The 23,048-nt window shown below is 45.0% G+C and overlaps 2 protein-coding genes across 5 annotated transcripts in view; both read left to right on the top strand.

Annotated features, from left to right (window-relative positions):
* The first annotated feature begins 29 nt into the window (after positions 1 to 29).
* On the top strand, positions 30 to 13,597 carry mcm3ap (minichromosome maintenance complex component 3 associated protein). 3 transcript variants are annotated; one of them, XM_019352857.2, is made up of 29 exons: positions 30 to 562; positions 593 to 2,417; positions 2,816 to 3,063; positions 3,243 to 3,324; positions 3,427 to 3,583; positions 3,675 to 3,871; positions 3,962 to 4,101; positions 4,887 to 5,084; positions 5,232 to 5,500; positions 5,608 to 5,770; positions 6,531 to 6,688; positions 6,838 to 7,061; positions 7,201 to 7,424; positions 7,781 to 7,881; positions 7,978 to 8,109; positions 8,304 to 8,417; positions 8,898 to 9,050; positions 9,156 to 9,353; positions 9,437 to 9,505; positions 9,588 to 9,722; positions 9,805 to 9,958; positions 10,252 to 10,516; positions 10,603 to 10,700; positions 10,808 to 11,198; positions 11,295 to 11,561; positions 11,802 to 11,931; positions 12,170 to 12,355; positions 12,879 to 13,029; positions 13,107 to 13,597. In XM_019352857.2, exons 1-29 carry the CDS (start codon positions 356 to 358, stop codon positions 13,266 to 13,268), a joined length of 6,798 nt encoding a protein of 2,265 aa, XP_019208402.1. In that variant the 5' UTR covers positions 30 to 355; the 3' UTR covers positions 13,269 to 13,597. The 3 variants fall into 3 exon arrangements, with proteins under 3 accessions (XP_019208402.1, XP_019208401.1, XP_019208403.1); XM_019352858.2 differs by having other exon boundaries at positions 32 to 562; positions 863 to 2,417; XM_019352856.2 differs by having other exon boundaries at positions 30 to 2,417.
* A 362-nt stretch (positions 13,598 to 13,959) lies between these two features.
* LOC100690152 (lanosterol synthase) overlaps positions 13,960 to 23,048 on the top strand; it is a 10,913-nt gene continuing 1,824 nt past the window's right edge. Inside the window, exons 1-18 of one of the 2 annotated variants that reach the window (XM_003458365.4) lie at positions 13,960 to 13,973; positions 14,448 to 14,616; positions 14,777 to 14,915; positions 15,985 to 16,093; positions 16,468 to 16,589; positions 16,677 to 16,773; positions 16,985 to 17,120; positions 17,871 to 17,979; positions 18,234 to 18,352; positions 18,507 to 18,604; positions 18,746 to 18,773; positions 19,145 to 19,201; positions 20,359 to 20,430; positions 20,980 to 21,030; positions 21,177 to 21,326; positions 21,509 to 21,605; positions 21,980 to 22,085; positions 22,432 to 22,497. In XM_003458365.4, coding sequence (XP_003458413.1) covers positions 13,960 to 13,973; positions 14,448 to 14,616; positions 14,777 to 14,915; positions 15,985 to 16,093; positions 16,468 to 16,589; positions 16,677 to 16,773; positions 16,985 to 17,120; positions 17,871 to 17,979; positions 18,234 to 18,352; positions 18,507 to 18,604; positions 18,746 to 18,773; positions 19,145 to 19,201; positions 20,359 to 20,430; positions 20,980 to 21,030; positions 21,177 to 21,326; positions 21,509 to 21,605; positions 21,980 to 22,085; positions 22,432 to 22,497 — 1,739 coding nt within the window. Of the gene's footprint in view, positions 13,974 to 14,044; positions 14,302 to 14,447; positions 14,617 to 14,776; positions 14,916 to 15,984; positions 16,094 to 16,467; positions 16,590 to 16,676; positions 16,774 to 16,984; positions 17,121 to 17,870; positions 17,980 to 18,233; positions 18,353 to 18,506; positions 18,605 to 18,745; positions 18,774 to 19,144; positions 19,202 to 20,358; positions 20,431 to 20,979; positions 21,031 to 21,176; positions 21,327 to 21,508; positions 21,606 to 21,979; positions 22,086 to 22,431; positions 22,498 to 23,048 lie in introns of those variants that run through there. The other variant, XM_025903774.1, reaches the window with a different exon arrangement.

The following is a 23,048-nucleotide window of genomic DNA, read 5'->3' as shown; positions in this document are numbered from 1 at the left end:
AGAAGGAGGACTGATAAGTTTGTCGGACCGGAACCGGATTTAGGAAAATGTGAGCCAAAAAAGCAACACAAAACAGTAAAAGGTGGGATCTTTTTTGACGCACTTCTTCGGGTATTCCTATAATTCTGTTAACTGAGGAACTTTATGAGCAGCCAAACAAACTTTACTAAGTAATACTTTCATGGTGTTAGCCTGTGCTAGCAGTGGAGCTATGAGTCTGTTTTCGTCTCTCTCTTCTTTTTTTTTTAGCAGCTTTTAACCTTAAATTCTCCTCAGGCCGGAACTGCCTTACTGCTTTTTGCTCTTTGAATGCTTAAAAACGTTTTCCTCGTTAACATAAATCGTTTTTTGAGCCATGAATCCACCCAATCCGTTCGGTAGTGTCCAAGTAGGAGCTTTCCAAACCTCGAGTAGCAGCGTGAAGCCCAGCCAGTTATCATCATTTGGGCAGCAGAGCTCCAGCACACAGGCCCCGCAGAGTGTGGGATTTTTCGGGCAGCCGCCCCCTCACGGAAGCAACATCTTTGGACAATCCCCGGCCTTTGGACAGCCATCTGCGCAGGCTTCAGCGTTTGGACAGCCATCAGCCCAGGCTTCAGCGTTTGGACAGCCATCAGCCCAGGCTTCAGCGTTTGGACAGCCATCTACCCAGGCTTCGGCGTTTGGACAGCCATCTGCCCAGGCTTCGGCGTTTGGACAGCCATCTGCCCAGGCTTCGGCGTTTGGACAGCCACCTGCCCAGGCTTCCTCGTTTGGACAGCCACCTGCCCAGGTTTCGGCGTTTGGACAGCCACCTGCCCAGGTTTCGGCGTTTGGACAGCCATCAGCCCAGGCTTCCTCGTTTGGACAGCCATCAGCCCAGGCTTCAGCGTTTGGACAGCCATCAGCCCAGGCTTCAGCGTTTGGACAGCCATCAGCCCAGGCTTCAGCGTTTGGACAGCCATCAGCCCAGGCTTCAGCGTTTGGACAGCCATCTGCCCAGGCTTCAGCGTTTGGACAGCCATCTTCCCAGGCTTCAGCGTTTGGACAGCCATCTTCCCAGGCTTCAGCGTTTGGACAGCCATCTGCCCAGGCTTCAGCGTTTGGACAGCCATCTGCCCAGGCTTCAGCGTTTGGACAGCCATCTGCCCAGGCTTCAGCGTTTGGACAGCCATCTGCCCAGGCTTCAGCGTTTGGACAGCCATCTGCCCAGGCTTCAGCGTTTGGACAGCCATCTGCCCAGGCTTCAGCGTTTGGACAGCCATCTGCCCAGGCTTCCTTGTTTGGGAAGCCGCCATCAGGAGTGAGCAGCACGGGTTTTGGGGGTGGCACAACACCGGCTTTTGGACAGACTGGAGGTCCCGGTCAGAGTTCAATGTTTGGGCAAACACCTGCTTTTGGGCAGGCTTCGGGATTTGGCAAACAGCCACCAGCAATCGGCCAGCAGCCCTCTGGGTTTGGGAGCCCACTGAGACCCGCAGTGAGTCAGCCTCAGCCTCTCGGGTTTGGACAGCCATCATCGTCATCCACCAGTGCCACCACCAACACCAGTCTGCGTGGGCCAGGTCAGAACAGGAGCTTCGCACCATCTGAATTTAGTTTCAGGCCAGCCAATGAGGCACTTTTCAAACCCATCTTTAGTGCCAGTCCTGAGCCCACCAACCCCACAACCACTTCACTGTCCAACTCAGCTTTTGGTGGGTCCCAGACAACCTCCAGCACCACCACCACATCTGATTTTCCTCTGTTGCCTAAGTCTGAGTCTTTAGACTTCAGCTTCTCTGAACCAGCCTCAGCCCCCTCTATCTCCTCTCAAAGTAACCCACTATCAACTGACAGCAGTAGTGGTCCAGCTACCACTCTTCAGTTCACCTTCTCTCAACCAGCCACACTCACCAGCTCCAGCACTAAGGCTGCCACCACAGAGCCCACCACCCCGTCGTCTTTCAGCTTTACACCCAAAACCCTCCAGCCTCAGGCAGCACAGCTTTTTGCAGGAACAACTTTTGGTCAATCCTCAGCTTTTAGTGAAACCAAAACCAAAGAAGAGGCCAGTACAGATGTCAAAGTCCATACGAGCCAAGGGGACATCAGCATATTTGCACGGCTTGGCAAAGGCACCAAGCGGAAAGACGATCCATCAATCTCTAGCACCGGCCTTGAGAAATCAGCTGTCCCTGAGGAGGATGTTCCACCTGAAGCAGATTCACTGAGACATCCCCCGAAGAGGCCGCTGATGAGGTCGCGTGGCCCGCCAAGAGGATTATTCAGCCGAGCATTGAGCAGTCTTCGTAAGGATGGTGCTAAACCAGTGAGGCGGGAGGCTGCAAACAAACAGGAGAGGGAGGAGGTCCAAACTCAGAGTGGTGACTTCTTTGTAACGCCACCTGCTGCCCAGACACTGACCATAGATGTGCAGGATAAAGCTGAAGAACCAGGTGAGACATAAAAGTCATACATGCTGTGCATTAGTAATAAATGTGTGAAGTGTTATGACAAAAATCATTCATCATGCAAATTACTTCTAAACAATTGAAGGCCAGTTTACTCGTCACGCCTTATAATGACTGTAGTGATTTTTCTCCAAATGTTTTATTCTTTTTCTCTGATCTTTTATTCTTTTACTTTTTCTTCTCTCTTTCCTGAGCCACAGTCCGCATCTTAGTGGGCACAGCATTGGGCAGCCTGAACCTCCTTTTTTTTTCTTTTTTTTTTTTTTTTCTTAATTTAAACATATCTTATTTAAATCATTCTTACTCCTGACTAATATGAGGCTCATTGTCTACAGTAGAGCTTTTGTTATTAGCGTGCACTCATTCCCTTCATCCTTCTCTAGATTCAGCAAAACCTTCAGAATCAAAGGTTGCAACCACGACCCCAAATAGACGTGGCTCACGCACTGAGAGCATGGACAGCCTGAGCGGCATGTCTCCCACCGACTGCACCTCACTCATGTGCAAGAACGTCCCTTCAGCACTCAACAGAAGAGACACGATCGAGAAGCACTTTGCTCGGTTTGGGAAAGTTCACAAGATTATCTGCCGGCCCGCCAAGAACCTCACCATAGTGTACTTCAATGACCATGTGAGTCACCTCTTTGTACCCTCACCATCCTAAGTTAGAGGGTATCGACAAAACTGGCATTCAGTTTAACTTTTCTCTCTCAAGCTTCTACTCTTTTACTGCAGGTATCTTGGAGTTTCCTATTCTACTTTATACAGTGTAATGTAGATTTTTTTGTCTTTTCCCGTCATCTCTTTCAGGTATCAGCGGCAAAGGCAAAGAAAAAAGGCAAAATCCTGCAAGGAAAAGAGCTTCTCCTCCTGTGGCAGAGAAAGAAGCAGAGTAAATGCAAACGTTTCTTTAAAAGCTAGTTTATTTTGGCAAAAACATCCTCTAACACAGAGTGATGGTGGTTCTGGATTAATGTGTAATGTTATGGAGCAGGTCCAGTGGAGAAAGCGGGTAGACCTGGAACTGGAAAGGAGACGTCAGAAGGAGAAGGCCAGGAGGACATGGAGTCAAAAGCAGGTTCTTCTTCACCACTCCGGAGACCCACCCTCAGACCTCCCACACTCAGCAGCACGGTGACCTTCAGCCGCAGGTAACACAGCACCTAATTTTTACTTCACCTATAAAGCTATCATGTAGTACGAAAAGTTTCCACAACATTGTGGCTCTATCACATGTGTCAGCTCCCCGGTGAAGAAGCCTTCCCCCGTAAAGGCTCTGCAGTTTGACACTGAACCTCAGAAAGAGAGCAGCACCAGCCAGAGCCAGAGCTCCGAGCGCCCGGTCCCATCCTCTCTCCTCCCCCTCATCGGGCAGGTGGCTGAGACCGCAGAGGACAAATACCGCCTCCTCGAGCAGAGAGACAAGATCCTGCGTCAAGGCAAACCCACCTCTCACATCGGCCATTATTAACAGAGCTACAAAAATAAAATAAAAAGGTGTGAGACATTTAGTGCTGATGTCTTTACAGGCCGGCCAAAGCGGACAGACCTCCACCTTTCCAAGGTATTTGTGGGGACGTGTCCTGACATGTGTCCTGAGAAGGAGAGGTACATGAGAGAAACTCGGAACCAGCTCAGCGCATTCGAAGTCATTCCAAGCACGGAGACGGTAACGTCTTTAATATCAATGGAAAATGCTAAATTTTACCTAGAACTCCATGTTTTGTCATGGAGTACATTTAGATTTAAATTTGAACTCCTCTTTAATCACTTCATCTGATTGCACTAATTGGACATTTGGGTGCATAACATTGCAAACATATCTGCTATTCCTTAATAATGAATGTGTAAATATCTGTTTAGCTCAGTGATAAATAATAATAAATATGTATACACTGGCGAGACACTGCAGACTAGAAATGTCCAACTCACTTCAGTTCGTGGGCCAAAGTAAAGCCTCGTATGATGCCCGACAGTCAAACAACTAAATGTTTAAAACTTTTCTTTTAATTTAAACAAAAATTTCCTAAAAACTTTCAAATGTAGTGAACTGTCCATTACAGAACTGATGATGAGCCACCTGAGATACTTTTAAATGTCCTCTTATTAAACTACTGTCCTATTTTCACTTTGTAGTGATGTTCACATCACTTCACCGGGTAGTACAGAATGAAAATGTATTGGCCCAGGGCAGACCCTGGACTCACTGGAAATGTTATACCTCTCGGCTGGCCTGGGAATGACTTGTCCCCTTCGGATGAGATTAAAGAGGTGGCTGTGGTGAGGGAAGTCTTGGCTTCTTTGCTTAGACTGCTGCCCTGTGACTCAAACGCTGATGGATAGATGGATGAAATGGTTGTCGGTGTTTTTTGTAGCAGGCTGTAACCTGGTTATGGAAGGAAATGAGATTCCTTCTTGCCGTAAACAAATTTTTCTCCTTCCGTCTCTGACCAGGTGGATCACAAAGCCGCCATCAAGGAGTACAGCCGCTCATCAGCCGACCAGGAGGAGCCCCTGCCCCATGAGTTGCGTCCTTTGCCTGTACTCAGCATGACTATGGACTATCTGGTGACGCAGATCATGGATCTGGGCCACGACAACTACCGGGACTGGTACGACTTTGTCTGGAACAGAACCCGCGGCATCCGCAAGGTAGTGCCTCAGATGAGCTGCTCCAGCTATACTTAATTACAACTTCAAAAAAGCTGTTTTGTTTCTGGAGGTTTAGGTGGGTGATTGGTGCGATTTAGAGTCATTGCTCTGGAGAGACTGATCCTCGTCTCCATCTCTCACTCACAGGACATCATCCAGCAGCACCTCTGCTGCCCACAAACGGTGTCTCTGATTGAAAAGTGCACCCGCTTCCACGTGCACTGTGCCCACCACCTCTGCGAGGAGCACATGTCAACGTTCGACCCCAAGATAAACAACGAGAACATGACCAAGTGCCTGCAGAGCCTGAAAGAAATGTACCAGGACCTGGCTACGCGTCACATCTTCTGCCCCCGTGAGCCGGAGTTCCGTCAGTACAGCGTTCTGCTGAAGCTCAACGATGGGGACATCCTGCGGTCAGTCACAGAAACATATACAGAATATACCCATTCGGTGCTCCAGCGAGCATTTCCTCTGTAATTTGTAGCTGCATCTCACACCTGACCCTTAATCCTCCACGCAGTGAGGTGCAGCAGTTTCGTGATGAGGTGCGAAACTCCGCCGAGGTGAAGTTTGCGGTGCAGGCATTTGCTGCCGTCAACAGCAACAACTTTGTTCGCTTCTTCAAGCTGGTGAAAGGAGCCTCGTACCTCGCCAGCTGCCTCCTGCACAGATACTTCAACCAGGTCAGAAACTGTCTGGAAATCATGTCTGAATGTTTCTCAATGAGTTCCTGAATGTTGGATTGTTTACGCACTTTTTTCAGGGATGCTTCAATTGTGACACTTTTGGATCACAACCTAAATTTGCTGATCAAATTTTTGTTGCTCTTGTTATTATTTTATTTTGTTTGTGTTATTCATCTCCTGCACTGTGCCAGGAAACAATTTAATTATTTGATCTTTTATTCAGCACAAAATGAATGTGCCATACCAGATAATATTTTTATTTCCTGATATACTGTAGTCATCAAGCCTGATGGACTTCACTTTTTAATTACTTTTTTTAATGATTGAGAGAAGGTTAACACAGAGGATTGCAGTAACAGGATGGCAGCAGGTTGTTTTAATGCTTACACTTGTGTTGTTAAGCTCGTGCTGTATCTGGAGCGCACGTCAACCAGCTGACGACCACCAAATCCCAGTTAACCAACTTCCTGTCAATGTAATTATTATTCCTGGAACTGTATGATGGCATAATTGTTGTTAGCAGCTGTAGCTTATGTCTTAAAAAAAATCCTTAAAAAAAATATGATGCTTAACTTCAGCATGGAGATTAATTTAAACCTGGCAGGATATTAATTAAGGGGGCAATATTTTAGTTTTTTTGTTGGTTGAAAAGGTCAGAACAAATATTGATGTGTTAGAAAGAGATTTGGTGTTCATTAAAATAATAAAGTTTTTTGTGCGGGTGTTGAAAACTCCTAAACTTCATGTCTGTGTGCAGGTCAGAGCTAAGGCGCTGAAGACCCTGAACATGGCTCACACTGTGGGTCCCCGCTCCACTTTGTTTCCTGTTAACGACGTCGTGCGGATGCTGATGTTCCGCACCGCTGCAGAAGCGACTGACTTCATCCAGCAGTACGGCCTCAACGTCAACGATGGGTGAGCGTCCACGGGACTGGTTTCTCTCTCAGCTCCTTTCAGTGCAATAGTGTTTCTAAGGTCGTATTGCAGACTTATTGCATCGGCACGACAACCTTGAATAGCCCTTCTTTTAAACTCGTTTTTGTATTTTATGTTTTTTTCCCCAGCATGGTTGAGCTGAGTCGAATAGCCTATCAGGAGCCAGAGCTGCCGCTATCCCAGAAGAAGTCTGAGGTGATTCTCGCTAAGAGAACGGTCTTGATTGGGGAGGTGGTGAACGGAGGGCCCCTCCCGAACCCTCCCCAGCACACCCCCGTCTGCAGCTTTGACTCCCAGAACAAATACAGAGGAGAAGGAGGCTTGATCGAGGCCACGCCATCCCACTTTAAAGGTTAACATGTTTTATTTTCTCCAGTTGTTGCACACACGTTAGGTTATTCTATTTCTGTAAAACTCAACTAAGAATGATCATTTGATCACATTCAGGAGGCGAGGAAGTGAATTCTTTGATACCTGTTTTGCTGTTTCAGTCATTGGTGACAGAATGGAGCTGAAGGCGCCACCCAGTGGCGAGCTGCTGTCTCAGGTCGTACCAGTCAAAGCTCCCGATGTTCCTGCTGCCTTTGGGGCAGCTGCAGCTATTATAGATGAGACGGGAGAGCCCTCGACCCACCCAGCTGAGCCCCAGCAGCTATTCCAGCCTGTCAGACCCCCATCACCTCCACCCAAACCTCAGCTGGTGTTCAGTGATGAGGTGGGGAAGAGTTCCCAGCTCTTCATAGACATTACTAATTCTCATTTTCAGTACAGGACGTTCTCTTATAACTCTGTGTTTTTATAAGTAATGTAGATATATTTTTATCTGCTACTGTGTAGGGAATGTATCTGTCTGTTAGAAGTACCCTAAAAGGTTTTCCAGTAAACAAATTGCAATTAAATTTAGGATTGCTCACTTAAAATCACTTTGTGTATCTTTAACAGTAAAGATAAAGAATGAATGTTTTCCTTCCTTCTCTTAAAATTTGGAATCTCACATTTTTTTTAAGTTCACTATGCACCAGTTTGTGTGATAAGAACTCATTAAAACATCTTTTCTGTCGCTCGCTGCAGGACATCATGGCTGAGCTGGATGGTGTGGTAGAAGAGGTGGTTGATGCAGCAGTGAGGGAGATGGCTGAGGCCGGCGCCAGCTACGCTTCAGCAGCGCTCAAGTAAGGTTATCATCATGCAGTGTTTGGGAGGAAGTCCTCCGGTTAACATGACTGATAACTGGCTGGGTTTTTTTTGTTTATTTTTGCTTTGTGCAGGGAGAGCAGCGTGCAGGTGGAGATGATGGTGAGCGAGGTCCTGAGGCAGATGCTACAGGAGGTGTCTGCTGCCGAGATCAAGCTGGAGCATGAGCGCGTCGCTGAAGAAAAACGCAAGCTTGAAGAAGCTAGGTTGGTCTGCCAGCAGCTGGTTTTTAACAGGCTTATCGCTGCCCTGGGTTCAGTTAGGAAAAGGGGAAAATATCTTCTACTCTGACAACAGACTCGTGTTTTCCTAAGCCGCAATTGTGACTCTGTCTTAAATATTTAGGGCCGTTTTTGCCACGACTAACCCTGGTTTGTTTCTCCTTTTCTGTCTGTATCAGGAGGCGTCAGGAGCACGAGGCTTTCCTAACTCAGTTTAGCTTCTCTCTCTGCACAGAGGTGATGCATGAAGTGCTAGATGAGACCATAAAGGAGACCGCTGCCTCTGAGATCCAGTAAGACTTAAACAAATCTGACCAAATGTGTAACTAAGCAAAATCTGTTATGTTAATTTTGGACCTGAATACAGTCGCTTTCCACGATTCACAGTTCAAAGTAATCCTTATTTGTCTTTTTTGGGCTTTGGCACAATTTTCAGTTCACCCTATGTCTCAGACAAGCTCTTTTAGCTCCTGCCTTTTAAGCCAACTGTATTCTGATTGGCTGACCCACAAAGGAGGTAGGCGGGGCTTCTGTTGCAGATTGGGGAGAACAGAAAAACCAGCCTGACACTGAATGTTTGAGGAATTACTTACACACACACACCAACCTCATTATTTAAAACTTGGGTCATGTTTATTATGAGCATCCACTAACTTAACAGTGTGCATGTGACAGCGAATGAGGACGAGTGGACATACAGAACAAAAAGAGGAATTTCCTGATGTTGGAGCTCTTCGAGTGGCAGACATTAACTTAAAAAAATTGTTTTTCAGGGAGGCATTGAATGAGAAGGCAGAGCAGGTAGCTAAATGCACAGAACAGGTGTGCGTGAGTCTAGTTGAGGAGACTCTGAATGCAGACATCGCTGTGTTGGTTGAAAACCTGCTTGAAGCAGAGCTGCAGCGTATCCACAAGTACATCAAAAGGTAAAAATATGGATAATGAAGGCACTCGAGCAAAACAAAACGGCACCAAGAATCCCAGAAACTTCTTTCTGCAGTTTTTAAATATTTTTCTTCCTCATCTACCAGGTGGCGTGACGTGGTGGCTGTTCGCCGGCAGCTGAAGCGACAGATGCGAGGCTTTCCTGCAGCCCCTTGCTGCGTTGACCCTCGCTTCAAACTGAAGGCTCTGGCTCCCAGCGCCCCTGCTCAGCCCTCCATAGCAGATCTGGCTCGTGGTTTGGTCAACCTGGGAAATGCTGGCATGTTGGCACTCTCCAGCACCAGGTGTGTGCATGTCCTGTCCTCTCCTGTCAGTGTTGGACGATGAGCACAGTTCCTTTACTGTAACATGTTTTCTGTCTGTCCAGGTTGTACAATATGAAACGAGGAGCAATCCACCAGATGAGAGTTCACTACTACTTTCAGCAGCTGCTTGAGTAAGTCCTGTTCCTGTGTTTGTTCAGTCAGCAGTCCGTGTCACAAAGTGTCATTTTGACCTGTTTCTGGCGTCGCCCTCAGCGAGACAGTTTGGGCGCCTCTTGACCTGCCAGCGCTGGTGACGGAAAACATCCCCAACGCACCCGAGCGAATCTTCTGGAAGGCCGTCGTTCTTTTACCCAGCAACCATGAGAGCGTTGCCAGCCTGGCAGACAGGTGCTCTAATGCCCTAAAGATATCCTAGGCCCGGTTTTTTATGAACATTTCACTGATTGTGTCCTGTCTGTTATGATTTCAGGATCCTCTCTGACTGGCTGGAGGTGAAGCTCGGTGGGCATAAGGAGTCAGAGGGCAGGGAGGAGCAGCCAGAGGGCACCCTGCAGACACTGACCGTCACCAACACGCTGCAGGAGAGCGGACAGTGCACTCACAAAGTCCACATTAGCATCAAGGTCAGATCATGCAGGGCATGCAGAAATAGAAATATGATTATTCAGAGCAGAGCTGTGCTAGAGTCACAATAGAGAGGAGCTTCATGTTAGGTTAAATCTTTTAAGGCTGAGCTGAAAAGCTTGTGTGCAAGCCGAAAAATAACTAGAATAAGCTTAAACTGTAAAGAAGAAGCAGCTTTTTCAGGGACATAAATCATGTTTTGCTGAGATTAAAAGTACCAGAAGTCCATTAATGATCAGAAAAACAAAACGGTTAGGAATTATATGTTAATATTTCTTTCCCCACCCCGCAGGTGTCTCGAGGTCCGCTAAACGAAGACGGCCTGTCCAAAATGGAGGAGAGTTGTGAGCTCCAGGGGACGAGCGCCCTCATCATGCTGCTGCCCGCCCTGCCCTCCGTGGAGCCTGGGCAGGACGAGCAGGACGTCCCGCTGCTGTCCGCCTTGCTTCAGCTCAAACAGTTACAGCAAGCCAGCGCCTGGCACTGCCCACTGCCGCTCGTCATCCTGGTACCGGGGCCAGACGGGGGCGCTGCTGATACACAGAAACTTGTTGAAGGTGAGGAATGGTAGTGAAGACTGCACGAAGAGATTTCTGTAGTAGTTGGTAAATGAGTGTTTTTAAAAAAGCTTCATCTCTTCTAGCTTTGAAGCTGCACACACTGGTGAAGGATGGCCTGATATCGGAGTATACGTTCTTCTTCATACCTGAGACCACTAATGATCTGCAGGGATCCAAACAGGTACGCATTTGCTCCTTTGCCATCATGGAGGGTTTTTTTGGTCTTGCTTTTTTCCTTTACTGACCTTCTCCATCTTCTCTCCATACTGTCCTGTTGTTTGTCTTCAGATAAGCCAGGCCATGCGCTGGCTGGCTGTCCGTGCTCTGCCACCTTTCCCTCTCTCCTGTAAGACCCTGGTAGAGCTCATTGAGTCCACCTTAAGTCATGAATTCAGTCCCAGAGTTTACTCCCACCGGTTGGAGCGAGCTGCCGCACATCTTCCATCCCAGGACCCAGCTCCTGTCGTCCAGCTTTACAACGCAGTCCTGACTCACGTCGCTGATAAAGTGGCATCTCAGGAGTTCTGCGGGCTCTCGTGGCCTCCGGGCGAATTCTGTCTGCCTGACATGAGGGATTTTGTGCCTCATCTGGCCTGGAACTCCTCCCAGCACCTGGCCTGGCTGCGGGAAATCATCCGCAGCCTGCAGCTGCCAGAGTGGGAGCAGCTGTCCGCAACAGGTCAGTTTCACACAGAAAGAAATTTATCTTCCACAAAGATATTCAGAGGTTAATAATCCTATTTTATATATTTAATCATCTTATTTCTCTCTTTAGACTCGTGGTCTGAGCTGTGCTCCTCCATTTTTCGCTACGCCGCTAAGATCCCGGTCTCATGTCGCAGTCAACCCCTCCTCATGTCTCGACTCGAAAACCTTCTGGAAAGAGTCAAGTTAAAGAGTCGGCGCACCCGAACCCCCGGATACGCTGGAGAAGACGATGCATGTGTGGACTTCAGTTTGATTCCTTGGGATGACGTGCTGGTGATCTGCATTGACCACAAGCTGAAAGACTGGCAGATACCTAAACCACCTGTCTGCCAAGGTGAGGACCACACTGCTGTAATTAATTAAAACTAAATTTGAGACTAATTAAAACCATATAGAGCACTTAATAAAGTTACCAAATACAATAAAAATGTAAAGACAATGTCTTAAGTTTTAGTCTTTGTCAGTTTGGTCTAATTTTCTGTGGAAAATCATCAAAAAAATGCCTATTTTCCACTTTGCTATTGATGTTTTTGACCCATAATACCTATAATACCTATTTATTGTTTGTTTTAAGATGCTGTGACAGAGGATGGAGAGATTCTGGTTTACTTCCCCAAATACTCACTGAAGGGCTTCCAGCCGCCCAAGGAGTGGACGGCGGCCATGAGGCAAACTCACAGAGAGAAGCAGCAAGAGAAGGAGGGGTAAGAAGGCCCAGGAAAACCCCACAGGCTGTCACTGCCTCTGAGACATGCACATCTTTCTTTTAATCTGACAGTACCTGAATGTGCAACACTATTGTGCAGTGCATGAAGCAAAATCTCAGACTCCCCAAAAACAGTCCTACTTAAATGTTCTAAAGCCGGCATCATGGTGGCATCCTTGGAGCGCCTCCTTTGCTCTTCCTTTGTTCCTAATTCCTCCGGTTTTCTCCCTCCTCAGGGTGAGTGCAGCTGCTTATGCCACACCCACCACGGCGACCCTCAGGCAGAGGTTGTTCCACAGTCTGGTGGAGCCCATCGAGGCTCTGTCAGCCCCGCTGGACATCACCCACACACCTACGCCACCGGAGCTGCTGGCCCACAAAGTCCTGCAGAGCTTAGAGGAGGAGAAGGCTGAAAGCAAGAGGTACACCTACATCACCGCTTTTAAATGTGATGTTCATGGATTAGGGTGGCGGGGCACACACAGGTAGGGAGTTTTAGCCCCAGACTAGGTTTTTATGACCAAAAGGCCATCCCACACCCACCAGTTCAAGTGAACCTCAGTGAACCTCATGGCAGTTTGCAAAATCATCACAATTTTTAGTATAATGAGAATTTTCCACTTCTTTTGTATCCCCTATGAGTGATTTTTCATCTGCTAGGTATCCAGGAGCAAACCATTACACCCTGATTTAATTTTTTGCTTCGTTCGTTTCATTTTTGATTCAATATTAATTAAAAATCTTGTCCCTGAAACTCTTGGTTCTTGTCTCTAATCGAGCTAAACTTGACAGCGAGTGAATTTGGGCTTTGAAAGAAAGAAACAAGAGCATTGTAATCAGAATGAACTCATAATCATCACAAGTCAAAATTGTGATTTTTTTTAAATTGAAGTTTGATTGACTGGGGAGCCTGACAGTAAACACACCCTCTCTGCCTTTCTGCAGGAGCATGGAGCAGCTTCAGTGCTGGGTGGATGGCGACCCTTTGGAGCAACTGACCACCCCGCTCTTCCTCCCATCCTCCACACTTCTGTCCATGCCCACGACCATAAGGCACACCCCCACAGCCAGGACTCGAGAGGCATCTTTCACACAGGTACGACTGTTTCCCGACACTTAAATAGGTCCGCTGTTTAAGCTGCTACAGATAAAGAAAATCTTTTATCTTTCCAGGAGCCTGATGATCCTTCGGAAAAAGTGACCCGGCGTAATACTGCTCCTGAATCTTTGACGTGGCGACTGAAGGAGCTTGAACGCCAGATCTTGGCAAGCCAAGAGGAAGAACTGGCCTGCAGGCTAAAGCTGAGCGGCATGCTGAGCATCGTCGATGACTGACAACACTTGAAGCAAACAGATCCTAAGTGTTTGCATCTACATACCTGTCTGACATGATCATCACCTTTTCAACTCAGTGTGGTCGGGTCCACGGACTAGAAATAGGAGTGTGTTTTTGTTTTGTTTGTTTTTTTGTTGTTGTTGTTGTTGTTATTTTAAACATGAAAATGTATAATTTTGTAGCACTGACTCCGGATTTATTGTTGTTTATTAAGAGTGTCTCTGTGCTACTAGTACATTAAACGCTGGGGATTGAACTCCTTTAATCCCACATTATTATTGAATATTACTGAATTGTTGAATAAAAGTGGAATATTTTTCTTGTAAAACCGTTTGTCATTGTTATCATTGTTTTATCACTGTCCAGCTGTGAGCCACATGTGTATGTTTATCTGAGCAGCTCTATGATTCGACGACCTCATTGTAAACTCCGCCCATTTACCCTCCTACTCGGTTTGTGATTGGACATCCGAGTCTCTGCTCATGTCTCTCCATGTGGAGAACTCCTCGGACGGGCCTCGCAAGGCCTCCTGGGAAGTGGAGTCTAAGATGTACTAAACTCGCTGCACTCGCTGCCCTCTCAGGACTACAGTTCCCGCGGAAACACTAGAAGGGGCGGAGCTTCGGGAGCTCTTGAGATGAGATTCATTCATGTTTTTGAGCGGAGGGTTTGACTGATCTGACAGCAGCTATGACTGAGGGGACGTGAGTATTTGGCTTCTTTCATTTAACATCTATGAGATTTTAATTTCAGTGAGATTTTTACCTGAATAAATAAGACGAGAATAATAAATGCATCATTCATAGTGCACATGGAGATACCATATGATTAAAAAAGTTTTTGTCGTAACTCTAACAAATGTTTAAGAAAACATTAGTGAGATGTACTTGTTAATGAGCTCAGGAATTATAAAGAGTTTTTAGATGGCTACAATTTGGGGATGGGATGCGAGAAGGCGGGGCCAGGCCTTACCTGATCATGAAGCAGCTTGACAGTCAAGTTTTTACCTTCGAGCATCTGAAAATGGGGCCTGTATGTAAAATGCCTCTGATTTCAACAATTAAACAATAATATTTTGTTAAATCTATTGAAATCAAGCTGGAAGTCTGCACTTCAGTCACATCTGTAAGAGGCAATCTTCAGAAAGTGTTTCCTTCTTCAAATACTCTGTCTGCCAGGCACCTGCGGAGGCGAGGGGGGCCGTATAAGACGGAGCCAGCCACAGACCTAAGCCGCTGGAGGCTGACCAATGTGGAGGGCCGGCAGACCTGGCGATACCTGGAAGATCAGGAGATCTCAGACAGAGAGCAGAGCATGCTGGAGGCCCATTCACTCGGCTTGGACACGGTGAGCTCCTCTCAGTTATTTCCCATCTTTTACAGCTTTTGAGTTGACTGTTTGGCTCTTACTGGAAACTGGATTTCTCAGAGCGGCACAGTAAACTTGAATATCTTTAAACTTTGTGGATGACCACGGTGGGTGGTAAGATCACTGATTCTCTCCACAGAGTAAGTTCGTGTCCGACTCTTCAGCCGCCCACAGTGCTGTGGACGCTGCTTTGAAAGGCATGCACTTCTACAGTCAATTGCAGGCCGAGGACGGTCACTGGGCAGGAGACTATGGAGGGCCTCTCTTCCTGTTGCCAGGTGAGTCTAGTCATCCTCCTTATCCTGATGTCTGTAGTGACCGCACTCTCACAAAATAAAGCAAAGTTTCTCATTGCATCATTGGAGATTTTCCCTGTAAAGGCAGTGCTTTAACAGAGTCATGTCTTCAACCTCCAGTTCTGAATGTAATGGTTGAAAAATAAAGGTGCAAATTCAGTACACATTAATGTATTTATGGCAGACTGACTGTGAAACCCAGGAACGTTTGAACCCACCATTTATTTATTTTTGTGTGTATGTGTGAGGCAACAGTTTTAACCTTTGCACCATCAGTGACGGTGATCCAGAATGAATCAGCAGGAGTACTGACAGGGACTAGAAAGAGAGAGCATATATCACTTGTATTGGCTTCTCTCCATTGACTCCCTGTTATATTCAGAATTGAGTTTAAAATTCTGCTCCTTACATACAAGGTCCTGAACAGTCAGGACCCATCTTATCTTAAAAACCTCGTAGTGCTCAGACTGCGGGCTCACTTGTGGTTCCTGGGATGGTTAAAAGTAGAATGGGAGGCAGAGCCCTCAGCTTTCAGGCCCCTCTTCTGTGGAACCAGGTCCCAGTTTGGATTCAGGAGACAGACACCCTCTCTACTTTTCAGATTTAAGATTAGGCTTAAACTGTCCTTTTTGATAAAGATTATGCTTCGGGCTGGATCAGATAACCCTGAATCCATCCTTAGTTACGCTGCAATAGTCCAAAGCTGCTGGGGGGTTCCTATGATGCACTGAGTGTTTCTTCTTCCCCTCTTTATGCACCACTATAGCACTGAATATTTAGCAATTATTAAACGCTGGCTCTCTGTGCCATAGTTTGTCTTTTGTCCATCTCCCTCCTCGTTCACACAGATGACTGTCCTCCCTGAGACTGGTTCTGCAGGTTACCTGTTCAAATGGAGTTTGTCCTTTGTTTTGATTGTTGGTGTTTTCTCTGTATTAGGGTCTTCAACTTAAAATATAAAACGGCTTGAGGTGGCTGTTGTTGTGAATTGATGCTATAATATAAATAAGGGTGTGAGGGATTTCATGTCTTTGTTCGGGTGCTTCCACAGGTCTCCTGATCACCTGCCATGTAGCTAAGATCTCTCTGCCTGAGGCCTGGAAGATGGAGATGGTGAGGTACCTGCGCTCAGTCCAGCTCCCTGATGGAGGCTGGGGTCTGTAAGTCAACACATGTTTTTTTATATTCTTTTAATGTTCATATCACCATACCAACCTTATCACTCATGTGGAGCTGATATCAGTAATAACTTGGATTCCAACCTGTTATTACATCAAAACTCTTACCTGATTTAAATCAGAACCAAACAGGGGAAAACAAACGAATAAGAAGCACTGAGACACAAAGACTAACACAAAACACGATGGCAGGAGAAGTAGAAAGACAACAAACACATGTAACAGAACATATAACAGAGAGGCAAGTTTAGTGCTGCTAAACTGCTCTAAAATGATCCCAGGAGAGCACGTTTCCAAAGTCAACCCCTCAAGCGCTGATCACAGCAGCAGTGAGCATGTGTGTGTCACTTCTGCAGACATGTTGAAGACAAGTCCACCGTCTTTGGCACGGCGCTGAGCTACACCTCACTTCGGATCCTGGGAGTGGATCCCGATGATCCAGACATGGTTCGTGCCAGGAACAACCTGCACAGCAAAGGTCTGACATGTTCAGTGTGCATTTTTCTCCATGGTGTCATGTTTTGAGCTGCAGTGTATCATAGCGCTCTATGTTTATCTGGTACAGGCGGAGCAGTCGGGATTCCCTCGTGGGGTAAATTCTGGTTGGCCATTTTGAACGTCTACAGCTGGGAGGGAATGAACACACTCCTGCCTGAGATGTGGTGAGTGGGAGATGATTTCCAGGCTCGTGTGCAGCTCTGTGGCCTCTCACAGGTGTGTTACATGAAACAAGAGTTTAACCCTCTGCGGCGTTGTTGGTCATGACTCTGACCCTGACTTGTGATTTTTCTGAGTAGAATGGAAGGACAGACTGATCATTTTCCCTCAAATATAAATGTTCCAGGATTCCTGATGTGTATCTGTCTCTTCCAGGCTCTTCCCCACCTGGATGCCAGCCCACCCCTCCACCCTGTGGTGTCACTGTCGGCAGGTCTACCTCCCAATGAGTTACTGTTATGCGGTCAGACTGGCTGCAGACGAAGATCCCCTGGTTCTCAGCCTCAGACAGGTGTGCAGTCCACCGTGTTCCACATGGGGGCGCCATGCTCAAACACAGTACGGCCAAACTGTTCAGTGTTGTATTTGCATCCCAGCAGTGGCTTACCTGGTGATGTCATGTGGACAAGTTCAGCACAAAAACAGTCCTGCTGTTACTGTAATAAAACCTGATCATCTTTGCCGTTAATGAGGATTTAAATAATGATAATATTAGTAAATATATCAGCGTTAGTAAAAATAGAGAATAACTGCGATCAGCTGTGGAGATGCCTGCTGTACAGGTGTTTTAAAAGGTTTTGGTTAATGACTGGTTTCCATTTTATTCAACAGAGTCATCAGTGATTAGACTGAGACTAAAGTTGAATTATACAAAATTCCTTCTGTCTTTCCTTTCTTCCTTCTCAACTTCATCCATTCCTTCTTTTCTTTCATTTATATATTTCTTTCTTCTGTCTTCTTCCTTCCTTATATCCTTTCTTCCTCCATTTTTTTCACTTTAGTCCCATCAGTCCTTTCCTTTTCTTATTTTCTTCTTTTCGTTTCGTTTCATTCTCGCTTTTTATGTTTTTTTTCTTCCTTTTTTCGTATCAACCTGTCTGTCTGTCTCTTCCTTGTTCTTATTTTTTTAGGCTGAGGTTGGAGTCTAGGAGAATTATGTGAATAGAGTGTGTGCCTGTGCCTGTGTTTTGCCTTTAATTGTTCTCTTCTTCTGTAGTCTGTATGCATATCAATAACATGGGCCTTGTTCTTTGAGCTATAGGAGCTTTACGTGCAGGACTATGCTTCTATAAACTGGCCGGCTCAGAGGAACAACGTGGCAGCATGTGACATGTACACACCTCACAGCTCGCTGCTCACAGTCGCTTACAGTAAGTCTGACCTGTGAATACCTGCCTGCAGGAGCTGCACATTTAAAACAGTTGGGTTGTAATGACTGCTAAGAACAAATGGACTCACAGATGTTTTGCACAACAGCAAAGCTTTCAGCAGCAGACATGAAGGAAAGAGAAAAGATTTGTCTGGAGGGTGTTTTACACAGTGAGGATGGTAATAAGTGTTTTCAGTGGGTATTCCCCTCCACTCTATCCTCTAACCCTGTGACTTTGTCCCTTTTGGCCTGCAGTGGTGTTAAATGTATACGAAGCCCACCACAGCACCACACTGAGAGGAAAAGCAGTCAAAGAGCTGTATGATCACATCAAGGCCGACGATCGCTTCACGAAATGCATCAGCATTGGCCCGGTAACTAATACACAGATACTCGAAGCAAAGAACACAGTTTTTGTGGAGTTTGAGCTTCTAGGTGCAAAATTTCACAAAATCATCTTATTTAAACCAACAATGTAAAATAAAAAGAGCAACGTGCAGTTAGTTATCTGCTGATGGTTCTCTTCAGATCTCCAAGACTATCAACATGCTGGTTCGCTGGTATGTCGATGGTCCCTCCTCTGCAGTCTTTCAGGAGCACGTGTCCAGGATCCCGGACTACCTCTGGTCAGTCAGCCGATCTCGAACAATTCAGTAATAAAACAAAACAAACTCCAGCTTCAAGAACAACTTCAACCATGCAACATACAGATGGAAAAACAAAAGGTGTAAAACTGATAAACTTACTGTAAGTTCTCTGTGTACCAGGTTGGGACTGGATGGGATGAAAATGCAGGTGAGAATTTGTTCCGTCTTTGTTTGACCTCTTTAACATTTGAAGGTGTGTTTGTGAGGATCTTTGCACCTCCAGCTTGCAAAAGAAGAAAGAAGAAACTCTTTACTGAGCCTTTATTAAATCCATATTATTCTCACAACAGAAAAATGTCATTAAGTGTGAGATATAGAGGAGAATGGTGCATCACCGATGTAGAAAGAAGAATCCATAGAATTAGTTTCGGCGACAGCTAAAGTTCAGGCGGTGCATTAATCCAAAGAATAGCCCAAAATCTACTTGAATACATAAACTTATTGCCTTCTAAACACATTGTTTTAGTTTACTTGTTTGTTTCATGCTTTGGGTTTAATCCCATCTCTTCTCTGACACAGGGGACGAATGGATCTCAGCTCTGGGACACCTGCTTTGCTGTGCAGGCTTACCTCGAGGTAAGACAAAGATGACCTCTAATGCTTACAGTAATTTCAGCCGAAGCACATTCATGCTCATATATAAAACCCCTCCAACACCCCTCCATCTGTATTTGACAAGACTACTTAAAGAAGTGCTACCATTAATTAATGCTTCAATCTTAAATACAAGCAGCCTATCTCTAATAATTAGCTCTGTTCCACAGGCCTTCAAGCTGGCAGTAGTTAAACCATTACTTAATCATCCATCCCTTGACTGAGCTGTCTTCGCTAATTATAGACCAATCTCCAACCTTCATTTCATATGGAATTCAAATCCTTGAAAGAGTAGTTATGAAACAGCTAACAGATCATCTACAGAGAAATGGCTTATTTGAAGTTTCAGTCAGGTTTCAGAGCTCATCACAGCACAGAAACAGCTTTAGTGAAGGTTACAAATGATCTTCTTATGGCCTCTGACAGTGGACTCATCTCTGTGCTTGTCCTGCTAGACCTCAGTGCAGCGTTCGATACTGTTGACCATAATATCTTATTATAGCGATTAGAGCATGCTGTAGGTATTACAGGTACTGCACTGCAGTGGTTTTTATCATATCTATCTACTAGACTCCAATTTGTTAATGTAAAAGGAGAGTCCTCTTCACACACTAAGGTTAGTTATGGAGTTCCACAGGGTTCAGTGCTAGGACCAATTCTGTTTACATTATACATGCTTCCCTTAGGCAGCATCATTAGAAGGCACAGCATACATTTTCACTGCTATGCAGATGACACCCAGCTCTATCTATCTATGAAACCAGAAAACAGACAGCAATGTCTTAAAGATATAACCTGGATGACCTGGATAACTTTTTGCTTCTAAATTTAGGTAAAATGCATGTTATTGTACTCAGACACAGCTGTGTACCCAGAATTGAGCCCTGAGAAACTCCACATATAAAATCAGTGAGTAAATTTTGATGAGAGTCGAACTAGCCAAACACTGAGCCAACACAAAGTCCTAAATGGGACGTCACGATCAACTTTGTCAATAAATATTATCTGGTAACAGAAATGTTACCTGTGTAATTTAGTCCTTGAGAAGAGCTGTTTTAGTGCTGTGTTTGACATAAAAACACATCAGGAAAACTACTCAGAAAGTTTTGTGTGTTGCAGTTTTGTTTTGTTTTTTTCAGGCAGGAGCTCAGGACGACCCAAAACTAGCTGAATGCCTTCGAGACGCCCATCAGTTTCTCACTATCACACAGGTAGAGCAAGGAGATGCACTTTATCCACCGAATGGCTTTCATAATGAAAACATATTTTTTGTGTTCTTTGCATATTTATGTGGGGTCTGAATAATCTGAAAAACTAGCTTCTGATTGGGATAATTCACCTAAACATTAAAGTTGGAAAGCAGAAAGTAGTACACATTGTTTTAGTAGTATATTTTAGTTTTTCTTCCAGAACTCAAAGAATCCTGAATTATAATCTATGGGTGAATTCCCTAACAGCAATGATGATCATAGAAGTAATACCTTTTAGTGAAAAATGTTTTTTTAAAACTTTATTTGGAGAAACGTTTGCAGATACTTAAGTGATTTTAATCCAATTTGACTGGTGATTTTAACATGCAGTTTCTGTGTCCTGATGACCATTGAAATGTAATTGTATGTTTTAAGATAACGGGCCAAATACATGCTGCATGAGCTTCTAAGATGGCCCCAAGTTTCAAGACTTCATCACAATGGGTTTTATTTTGACACTTCAAAAAAAATGTTTATTTCAAATGGCTGACCAGTTTTTCGCTCTTACAGATCCCGGAGAATCCTCCTCAATATCAGAAGTACTACAGACAGATGAATAAGGTACAGATATTATCACCCTGCAGTCGCTTTTAACCAGTTTATTTATCATTGTTAAATAAATCACTCGGTTGTCCTTCGTCGAAACATGAACCGTCTTAAATTTAGCTTATGTACATTATGTAAAGCATGCGCTGCATTTGTTTCAGGGAGGTTTCCCCTTCAGTACACGTGACTGTGGTTGGATTGTGGCCGACTGCACTGCAGAAGGCCTGAAGTCACTGATGCTGCTGCAGGAGCTCTGCCCCTCCATCAGGCAGCCCGTCAACTCCGAGCGTCTGTGTGATGCCGTCAACGTGGTGAGTCTAAAAAAGGAGGACTTAGTCAGTAAGCTTTTTTTTTTTTTTTTTTTTTTTACAGTTCATACTCTCCACATCCTGTTTGTTATTTATGTCCCACACATCCCAGAGATCTGCAGGTCTGCTGCAACAGGCTTCTGCTCGTCTTTTAAATAAACCAACTAAATACTCTGTTTTTGTAGCTGCTGAGCATGAGAAACACAGATGGTGGATTTGCCACATATGAAACTAAGAGAGGAGGGAGACTCCTGGAGCTGCTCAACCCCTCTGAGGTTTTCGGTGAGTGTGTTGCCAACATCTTACTGAAAAAAATTTCTCTGTATAAAAGAAACTTTGATTTCAAAGAGTCATGTGAGGAGGAGTTCCCGGCTGTTGCTGGGAATGTCTGAGTCTTTTAAACTGTAAATATGTAGATATGAAAAAGGGAGGCACTAAATATAAACATGATGTTTGGACCGTGGAAACCTTTGTTTCCATTGCGTACTGAAAATGTGGCAATAATCTTTCAAGTGTCAAAGGGCAGAAAATCAAAGACTCCCTCATTTTCCGCTGAAAATGAGGATGTAGAACATGTTGTGAAATGTTTGTTTTTCACTGTTACTTTGTGCCTTGTCTGTCTTTCTCTTGTTTCTCTTACATTCACACACAAACAGGCGACATCATGATTGATTACACATATGTGGAGTGCACCTCAGCGGTTATGCAGGCTCTGAGGCACTTCCAGAAGGTCTACCCTGATCACCGTGCCGAGGAGATAAGGTATAAACACGTTGTTTGGAGGTATGCTCTCCTAAAACTGTTTTCATACATGCACTGCAATCCTGAACTCTTGTGCATATCACTCGACAGACGGGCAAGTGACAGCAAAGGCTGGACATTAGCTACACTTACTGCCATCTTTTCTGCCCTTTTAGCTCCCCCTCATAAACCCATTGGAGCAAATGTGTCCACAGTGTGAGATTCTTCTGTAATTGTCCAAAGTATTAGCAGGGCTTAAACTAAAGCTGACCTAATAAAATGAGTATAAAACCAACAAAGCATATGTGTTTTCTCAGTTGTCGCTTAAGTTCAGGAGGATCCTCTGAGTTTGCTGTGTCTTCTTCAGGTCAACTCTGAGAGAGGGGCTGGAGTACTGCAGGAAGGTTCAGAGACCTGATGGATCCTGGGAAGGGTGAGGCCAAAATTAGAGATTTATTACTGGATCTCCTTGGTAGATTTTATATATGAGAGCACCCAAATCCAGAACAATAGAGACAAATTTGTAAAAAACAAACAAACAAAAAAACGAAATAATAACATAGACATTGATTTGTCAGGTTTAGCAAAATCAGCTAAGCTCAAGTCATTTATGTGGTTCTTCAAAACCACAAAGGAATTAGATTACCTGAGATTCATTTATTTGGTGTAACCGTGCATTAAACTGAGAAATTACACTTTGGAAGAGAAAAGGTTTCAGTGCTATTGTTACAGAAAAAAATTGAAAACACATCAAGTAATGACCAAGTACACTGAAAGACAACAATTTTATTTAAACAGCGCCATATCACAACAACACCTCAAGGTGCTTTATATTGTAAGGTAGACCCTGCAATAATACATACAGAGAAAAACCCAGCAGCCTACACCTATTGCAGCATAACCAACGGAGAATTCAGGGTCACCTGATCCAGCCCTAACTATATGATTTAGCAAAAAGGAAACCTTTAAACCTAATCTTAGAAG

This window comes from Oreochromis niloticus, linkage group LG16 (assembly GCF_001858045.2).
Source record: "Oreochromis niloticus isolate F11D_XX linkage group LG16, O_niloticus_UMD_NMBU, whole genome shotgun sequence".
In the NCBI taxonomy this organism is placed as follows: domain Eukaryota; kingdom Metazoa; phylum Chordata; class Actinopteri; order Cichliformes; family Cichlidae; genus Oreochromis; species Oreochromis niloticus.
This window is presented reverse-complemented; position numbering and strand designations above follow the sequence as displayed.